Source organism: Ascaphus truei, chromosome 23, assembly GCF_040206685.1.
Source record: "Ascaphus truei isolate aAscTru1 chromosome 23, aAscTru1.hap1, whole genome shotgun sequence".
NCBI classification, from domain to species: Eukaryota; Metazoa; Chordata; class Amphibia; order Anura; family Ascaphidae; genus Ascaphus; species Ascaphus truei.
Genome location: NC_134505.1, coordinates 7268166 through 7278165, shown reverse-complemented (window position 1 = coordinate 7278165; position 10000 = coordinate 7268166). Strand labels below are relative to the sequence as shown.

Genomic DNA, 10000 nt, shown 5'->3' with positions numbered 1-10000 from the left:
TGCTGATCTCGCACTCTGACCTCTCACACACACACACATGCTGATCTCGCACTCTGACCTCACACACACACACATGCTGATCTCACACTCTGACCTCTCACACACACACACGCTGATCTCGCACTCTGACCTCTCACTAACACACACACACACACGCTGATCTCGCACTCTGACCTCACACACACACACCCAGACACGCACGCTGATCTCACACTCTGACCTCTCACACACACATGCTGATCTCGCACTCTGACCTCACACACACACACACACACACACACACACACGCTGATCTCGCACTCTGACCTCTCACTAACACACACACACACACAGACACACACACACACACACACACACACACACACACACACACACACACACACACACACACGCTGATCTCGCACTCTGACCTCACACACACACATGCTGATCTCGCACTCTGACCTCACACACACGCACGCTGATCTCGCACTCTGACCTCACACACATACCTCACACACATACCTCACACACACACACACACACACACACACACACACACACACACACACACACACACACACACACACACACTGATCTCACACATACCTCACACACACACACACACCTCGCACTCTGACCACACACACACACACACACACACACACACACACACACACACACACACACACACACACACACACACACACACACACACACACACACACACACACACACACACACACACACACACACCCATCACACACATACCTCACACACACACACACACACCTCGCACTCTGACCACACACACACACACACACACACGCTGATCTCACACTCTGACCTCTCACTAACACACACACACTGACCTCGCACTCTGACCACGATCTCGCACTCTGACCTCACACACACACGCTGATCTCGCACTCTGACCTCACACACACACACACACACACGCTGATCTCACACACACATGCTGATCTCGCACTCTGACCTCACACACACACGCTGATCTCACATTCTGACCTCACACACACACACAGACACACACACGCTGATCTCTCACACTGACCTCACACACGCTGATCTCACACTCTGACCTCACACACACACAGACACACACACAGATCTCACACACACACACATGCTGATCTCGCACTCTGACCTCACACACACACATTCTGATCTCGCACTCTGACCTCACACACACACACACATGCTGATCTCGCACTCTGACCTCACACACACATGCTGATCTCGCACTCTGACCTCACACACACACCCACACGCTGATCTCACATTCTGACCTCTCACTAACACACACACGCACACGCTGATCTCACACTCTGACCTCTCACTAACACACACACACATGCTGATCTCGCACTCTGACCTCACACACACACACACACACGCTGATCTCGCACTCTGACCTCACACACACACACACACACCCAAATGCTGATCTCGCACTCTGACCTCACACACACACATGCTGATCTCGCACTCTGACCTCACACACACACACACACACACACACACACGCGCGCTGATCTCGCACTCTGACCTCACACACACACACACACCCTGATCTCACACTCTGACTTCACACACACACACGCTGATCTCGCGCTCTGACCTCACACTAACACACACACATGCTGATCTCACACTCTGACCTCTCATTAACACACACACACACACACACTGATCTCGCACTCTGACCACACACACACACACACGCTGATCTCGCGCTCTGACCTCACACTAACACACACACATGCTGATCTCACACTCTGACCTCTCATTAACACACACACACACACACACACACACACACACACACACACACTGATCTCGCACTCTGACCTCTCACACACACACACATGCTGATCTCGCACTCTGACCTCTCACACACACACACATGCTGATCTCGCACTCTGACCTCACACACACACACATGCTGATCTCACACTCTGACCTCTCACACACACACGCTGATCTCGCACTCTGACCTCTCACTAACACACACACACACACGCTGATCTCGCACTCTGACCTCACACACACACACACAGACACGCACGCTGATCTCACACTCTGACCTCTCACACACACATGCTGATCTCGCACTCTGACCTCACACACACACACACACACACACACACGCTGATCTCGCACTCTGACCTCTCACTAACACACACACAGACACACACAGACACACACACACACGCTGATCTCGCACTCTGACCTCACACACACACATGCTGATCTCGCACTCTGACCTCACACACACGCACGCTGATCTCGCACTCTGACCTCACACACATACCTCACACACATACACACATGCTGATCTCGCACTCTGACCTCACACACACGCACGCTGATCTCGCACTCTGACCTCACACACATACCTCACACACATACACACATGCTGATCTCGCACTCTGACCTCATACACACACATGCTGATCTCGCACTCTGACCTCATACACACACACGCTGATCTCGCACTCTGACCTCACACACACACCTCACACACACACATGCTGATCTCGCACTCTGAGCTCACACACACACCTCACACACACACATGCTGATCTCGCACTCTGAGCTCACACACATACCTCACACACATACACACATGCTGATCTCGCACTCTGACCTCATACACACACATGCTGATCTCGCACTCTGACCTCATACACACACACGCTGATCTCGCACTCTGACCTCACACACACACCTCACACACACATGCTGATCTCGCACTCTGAGCTCACACACACACCTCACACACACACACACATGCTGATCTCGCACTCTGAGCTCACACACACACATACACACATGCTGATCTCGCACACCTTTTTACCTTGTATGCCCTCACAAAGCGCAGGAAGATGGGGAAGAAAGAGGTGGGGGGCGTGGATTTACTGTTCTCCCCGAAATACCCCACAGCCACGTCGTAAGCTTCCTGCAAAGAGAGAGCGAGGCAGGGAGAGAGAGGGGAGAGAGAGAGAGAGGGGAGAGAGAGAGAGGCAGGGTCAGGGAGGGGAGAGAGAGAGAGGCAGGGTCAGGGAGGGGAGAGAGGCAGGGTCAGGGAGGGGGGAGAGAGGCAGGGTCAGGGAGGGGGGAGAGAGGCAGGGTCAGGGAGGGGGGAGAGAGGGAGGGTCAGGGAGGGGGGAGAGAGGCAGGGTCAGGGAGGGGGGAGAGAGGCATGGTCAGGGAGGGGAGAGAGAGAGGCAGGGTCAGGGAGGGGAGAGAGAGAGAGGCAGGGTCAGGGAGGGGAGAGAGAGAGAGGCAGGGTCAGGGAGGGGAGAGAGAGAGGCAGGGTCAGGGAGGGGAGAGAGAGAGGCAGGGTCAGGGAGGGGAGAGAGAGGCAGGGTCAGGGAGGGGAGAGAGAGGCAGGGTCAGGGAGGGGAGAGGGTCAGAGAGGGGAGAGAGGGTCAGGGAGGGGAGAGAGGGTCAGGGAGAGGAGAGAGAGAGAGGCAGGGTCAGGCAGGGGAGAGGGTCAGAGAGGGGAGAGAGGGTCAGGGAGGGGAGAGAGGGTCAGGGAGGGGAGAGAGGGTCAGGGAGGGGAGAGAGGGTCAGGGAGGGAAGAGAGGGTCAGGGAGGGGAGAGATTGTCAGGGAGGGGAGAGAGAGAGAGGCAGGGTCAGGGAGGGGAGAGAGGGTCAGAGAGGAGAGAGGGTCAGGGAGGGGAGAGAGGATCAGGGAGGGGAGGGAGGGGAGAGAGAGAGAGGCAGGGTCAGGGAGGGGAGAGAGGGTCAGGGAGGGGAGAGAGGGTCAGGGAGGGGAGAGAGGGTCAGGGAGGGGAGAGAGGGTCAGGGAGGGGAGAGAGGGTCAGGGAGGGGAGAGAGGGTCGGGGAGGGGAGAGAGAGGGTCAGGGAGGGGAGAGAGGGTCAGGGAGGGGAGAGAGGGTCAGGGAGGGGAGAGAGGGTCGGGGAGGGGGGAGAGAGGGTCAGGGAGGGGAGAGAGGATCAGGGAGGGGAGAGAGGATCAGGGAGGGGAGAGAGGATCAGGGAGGGGAGAGAGGGTCAGGGAGGGGAGAGAGGATCAGGGAGGGGAGAGAGGGTCAGGGAGGGGAGAGAGGGTCAGGGAGGGGAGAGAGGGTCAGGGAGGGGAGAGAGGGTCAGGGAGGGGAGAGAGGGTCAGGGAGGGGAGAGAGGGTCAGGGAGGGGAGAGGAAAGGTAACTTCTCTCCGTAACCTTCCCCCTCACTCTATCCGTGACCCTCCCCCCTGTGACCCTCTGACCTGCGGGGGGCGGCGGCTCCCGGCGTTTTCCTGCAACTCCCCCTCCAACTCCAGTGAGCACGGCTGCGCGGCGTTGCCATGACACCGCGACGCCACGTCGCCACGACACCACGTAGCGTCACGCCGTCACGCTCACTGGACTTGGAGGGGGGAGGAGTATCCCGGAGATTGACGGGCTAAACCCGGGGCCCCGGAGGTAAGTGCCCCCAAAACCCCGGAGCCTCTGGGGTCAAACCCGGAGAGGTGGCAACCCCGTAACCGTGACCCCCCAACCCCCCGCGCGCTCACCTGCGCCGTCTTCCCGTCCGCGGCCAGCCTCCCCATGACCTCCATGTTGGATTTCAGGAAGTCCTTCAGCACGGCGCTGTCGTCCTGCTTCAGGAACTCCTTCTGCGTCAGCTCCATCCCGGCCTGCAGGCAGCGCATGTCCGCCAGCAGCGCGTCCAGCGACACTGCGGAGAGGAGGGGGGGGGGTTTAAATATGGACGCCGGTCTCCTGAGTCTGGGGGGGGGGGTGGGAGTTATGGGTTAATTGCTGATGCTAAACTGGATTGAAACGGGTTAAATGAGACAGGCATGGCGGTCTCTGGCAGTGAGAGGGTTAAGAGGCGATGCTCTGCGGGTCTCGGGCAGTGAGGGAGAAGAGGCGATGCTCTGCGGGTCTCGGGCAGTGAGAGGGATAGGAGGCGATGCTCTGCGGGTCTCTGGCAGTGAGAGGGAGAAGAGGCGATGCTCTGCGGGTCTCCGGCAGTGAGAGGGAGAAGAGGCGATGCTCTGCAGGTCTCTGGCAGTGAGAGGGAGAAGAGGCGATGCTCTGCGGGTCTCTGGCAGTGAGAGGGAGAAGAGGCAATGCTCTGCGGGTCTCTGGCAGTGAGAAGGTTAAAAGGCGATGCTCTGCGGGTCTCTGGCAGTGAGAGGGAGACGAGGCGATGCTCTGCAGGTCTCTGGCAGTGAGAGGGATAAGAGGCGATGCTCTGCGGGTCTCTGGCAGTGAGAGGGAGTCGAGGCGATGCTCTGCGGGTCTCTGGCAGTGAGAGGGTTAAGAGGCGATGCTCTGCGGGTCTCTGGCAGTGAGAGGGTTAAGAGGCGATGCTTTGCGGATCTCTGGGAGGATGAGGTATAGGAGGCGACGCTCTGCGGGTCTCCGACAGTGAGAGGGATAAGAGGCGATGTTCTGCGGGTCTCTGGCAGTGAGTGGGATAAGAGGCAATGCTCTGCGGATCTCCGGCAGTGAGAGGGAAAGGAGGTGATGCTCTGCGGGTCTCTGGCACTGAGAAGGAGACGAAGCGATGCTCTGCGGGTCTCTGGTACTGAGAGGGAGAAGAGGCGATGCTCTGCGGATCTCTGGTACTGAGAGGGAGAAGAGGCGATGTTCTGCGGGTCTCTGGTACTGAGAGGGAGAAGAGGCGATGTTCTGCGGGTCTCTGGCAGTGAGTGGGAGAAGAGGCGATGCTCTGCGGATCTCCGGCAGTGAGAGGGAAAGGAGGCGATGCTCTGCGGATCTCTGGCACTGAGAGGGAGAAGAGGCGATGCTCTGCGGGTCTCTGGCACTGAGAGGGAGAAGAGGCGATGCTCTGCGGGTCTCTGGCAGTGAGAGGGTTAAGAGGCGATGCTCTGCGGGTCTCTGGTAGTGAGAGGGTTAAGAGGCGATGCTCTGCGGGTCTCTGGCAGTGAGAGGTATAGGAGCGGGGAAGGGCACATTGGAGGTTGCGTTACCTGCCCCGGCCTTGTCCAGGAAGTGCAGCTCCGTGTGGAAGTCGCTCAGCGGCGGGTAACGGTCCCGGATCACACGCACAAGGTAATGCAGCAGCGTCTGCCGGCGGTCTGTGGATTTCGTCTCCAGGAGCTGACCGGTGAGGGGGTGTTATATAGAGGGAGAGGTTCGTTATACAGAGGTGTCTGTGTATATATATATATATATAGTGTGTGACACTGCCATCCTGACACACACACAGCGTGCACAGGGGGCAGTGTCACACACACATTATTACCCTGACACACACACTGTGCACGGCAGGCAGTGTCACACGCATTATTACCCTGACACACACACTGCACGGCAGGCAGTGTCACACACACATTATTACCCTGACACACACAGTGTACGCGGGGGGCAGTGTCACACACACATTACCCTGACACACACACAGCGTATGCGGGGGGCAGTGTCACACACACATTACCCTGACACACACACAGCGTGCACAGGGGGCAGTGTCACACACACACATTATTACCCTGACACACACACTGTGCACGGCAGGCAGTGTCACACACATTATTACCCTGACACACACACTGTGCACGGCAGGCAGTGTCAAACACATTATTACCCTGACACACACACACAGCGTACGCGGGGGGGCAGTGTCACACACACATTATTACCCTGACACACACAGCGTGCACAGGGGGCAGTGTCACACACACATTATTACCCTGACACACACACTGTGCACGGCAGGCAGTGTCACACACACACACACATTATTACCCTGACACACACACTGTGCATGGCAGGCAGTGTCACACACACACACACACATTATTACCCTGACACACACACTGTGCACGGCAGGCAGTGTCACACACACACACATTATTACCCTGACGCACACACTGTGCACGGCAGGCAGTGTCACACACACACATTATTACCCTGACACACACACTGTGCACGGCAGGCAGTGTCACACACACACACATTATTACCCTGACACACACACTGTGCACGGCAGGCAGTGTCACACACACACACACACACACACACATTATTACCCTGACACACACACTGTGCACGGCAGGCAGTGTCACACACACACACACACACACACACATTATTACCCTGACACACACACTGTGCACGGCAGGCAGTGTCACACACACACACATTATTACCCTGACACACACACTGTGCACGGCAGGCAGTGTCTCACAGCTTTTTGGGGCCAAGTTCTGAGAATTGAACGTAGCGGTCGCGCCTGGGATTACAAGCCTGAAATTAGATCCAGGACATTTGGCGCTAACTCCCCGGGGAACTTATTTCAGCACCTCCGCAGGAAGGACAGCGGCGGCGGCGGCAGCAACTTCCAGCCGATTTCAGTTCCAGGACCTTTCGGGCCAAGTCTCGGTCAACTGAAGACTCTTGTTTCCCGTGTATTTAAGTTAGGAAAGTCTAGTTTTTTGCCCAGGTCCTAAGTAAGTGTGTATTTCTTATGTAGTTTGTGTTCCGTTGTGTGTCTGCCTTTTCCTGTGAATAAATGTAGCCTTTATTTCATCAACCTGTTCTCCTCGATGAATGATCCCGGTAAAAAGGTGTAAATTGTCTGGTCTCCTGTGACAGTCACACACACGTTATTACGCTGACACACACACATGCGCGGGGGGGGGGGGGGGCTGTGTGACGTCACACACACACATTATTACCCTGACACACACACACTGTGCGTGGGGGGCAGTGTCACACACACATTATTACCCTGACACACACGTGCGCAAGGGGAAGTGTCATACACTCATTATTACCCTGACACACACGCGTGCATGGGGGAAGTATCACACACACATTACACTTACGCACACACACGTGTGCAGGGTGAAGTGTCACACACACATTATTACCCTGACACACACACATGCGCGGGGGGGGGCAGTGTCACACACACACATTATTACCCTGATACACTTACACACACACACACACACACACACACACACACACACACACACACACACACACACACACACACACACACACACACACACACGTGTGCCAGGGCAGCTGCAGTGCTGGGCTCCTCCTGTACTTACACACACACACACACACACACACACACACACACACGTGTGCCAGGGCAGCTGCAGTGCTGGGCTCCTCCTGTACTTACACACACACGTGTGCCGGGGCAGCTGCAGTGCTGGGCTCCTCCTGTACTTACACACACACACGTGTGCCGGGGCAGCTGCAGTGCTGGGCTCCTCCTGTACTTACATACACACACACGTGTGCCGGGGCAGCTGCAGTGCTGGGCTCCTCCTGTACTTACACACACACACACACACACACACGTGTGCCAGGGCAGCTGCAGTGCTGGGCTCCTCCTGTACTTACACACACACACACACACACACACACACACACGTGTGCCAGGGCAGCTGCAGTGCTGGGCTCCTCCTGTACTTACACACACACACACACACACACACACACACACACACACACACACACACACACGTGTGCCAGGGCAGCTGCAGTGCTGGGCTCCTCCTGTACTTACACACACACACGTGTGCCGGGGCAGCTGCAGTGCTGGGCTCCTCCTGTACTTACACACACACACGTGTGCCGGGGCAGCTGCAGTGCTGGGCTCCTCCTGTACTTACATACACACACACGTGTGCCGGGGCAGCTGCAGTGCTGGGCTCCTCCTGTACTTACACACACACACGTGTGCCGGGGCAGCTGCAGTGCTGGGCTCCTCCTGTACTTACACACACACACGTGTGCCAGGGCAGCTGCAGTGCTGGGCTCCTCCTGTACTTACACACACACACACACACACACACGTGTGCCGGGGCAGCTGCAGTGCTGGGCTCCTCCTGTACTTACACACACACACGTGTGCCAGGGCAGCTGCAGTGCTGGGCTCCTCCTGTACTTACACACACACACGTGTGCCGGGGCAGCTGCAGTGCTGGGCTCCTCCTGTACTTACACACACACACACACACACACACACACACACACACACACACACACACACACGTGTGCCGGGGCTGCTGCAGTGCTGGGCTCCTCCTGTACTTACACATACACACACACACACACACACACGTGTGCCGGGGCTGCTGCAGTGCTGGGCTCCTCCTGTACTTACACATACACACACACACACACACACACACACACACACACACACACACACACACACACACACGTGTGCCGGGGCTGCTGCAGTGCTGGGCTCCTCCTGTACTTACACATACACACACACACACACACACACACACACACACACACACACACACACACACACACACACACACACACGTGTGCCGGGGCAGCTGCAGTGCTGGGCTCCTCCTGTACTTACCACATCGAGGCTCTGCAGGCGGAATCCGTACGCGGATCCGCGCTTACTGCTGTTCATGTAATTTCCAAACGCCAATACCAGCTACAGGGAGACAGGCTGACACTGATACACACTGATACACACTGATACACACTGATACACACTGATACACACTGATACACACTGATACACACTGACACTGATACACACTGATACACAGTGACACACAGTGACACACACTGACACACACTGATACACAGTGATACATACTGATACACAGTGATACACACTGATACACACTGATACACACTGATACACACTGACACTGATACACACTGATACACACTGATACACAGTGACACACAGTGATACACACAGTGATACACACTGACAGACTGACAGACTTACACTGATACACAGTGACACACACTGATACACACTGATGCACACTGATACACACTGACACACACTGATACACACTGATACACAGTGACACACACAGTGATACACACTGACAGACTGACAGACTGACACTGATACACAGTGACACACACTGATACACAGTGATACACACTGACACATACTGATACACAGTGATACACACTGATACACAGTGATACACACTGATACACACTGATACACAGTGACACACAGTGATACACAGTGATACACACTGATACACAGTG

General features: G+C 56.1%; 1 protein-coding gene across 1 annotated transcript in view; it reads right to left on the bottom strand.

Annotated features, from left to right (window-relative positions):
- The window catches only part of LOC142473191 (formin-like protein 1), a 30067-nt gene that overhangs the window by 17041 nt on the left and 3026 nt on the right, over nucleotides 1–10000 (bottom strand). Inside the window, exons 2-5 of the mRNA XM_075580392.1 lie at nucleotides 9336–9416; nucleotides 5959–6088; nucleotides 4531–4694; nucleotides 2861–2962 (exon numbers count right to left, since the gene is read on the bottom strand). Of these exons, the coding sequence (XP_075436507.1) occupies nucleotides 2861–2962; nucleotides 4531–4694; nucleotides 5959–6088; nucleotides 9336–9416 (477 nt within the window). The remainder of the gene's footprint in view (nucleotides 1–2860; nucleotides 2963–4530; nucleotides 4695–5958; nucleotides 6089–9335; nucleotides 9417–10000) is intronic.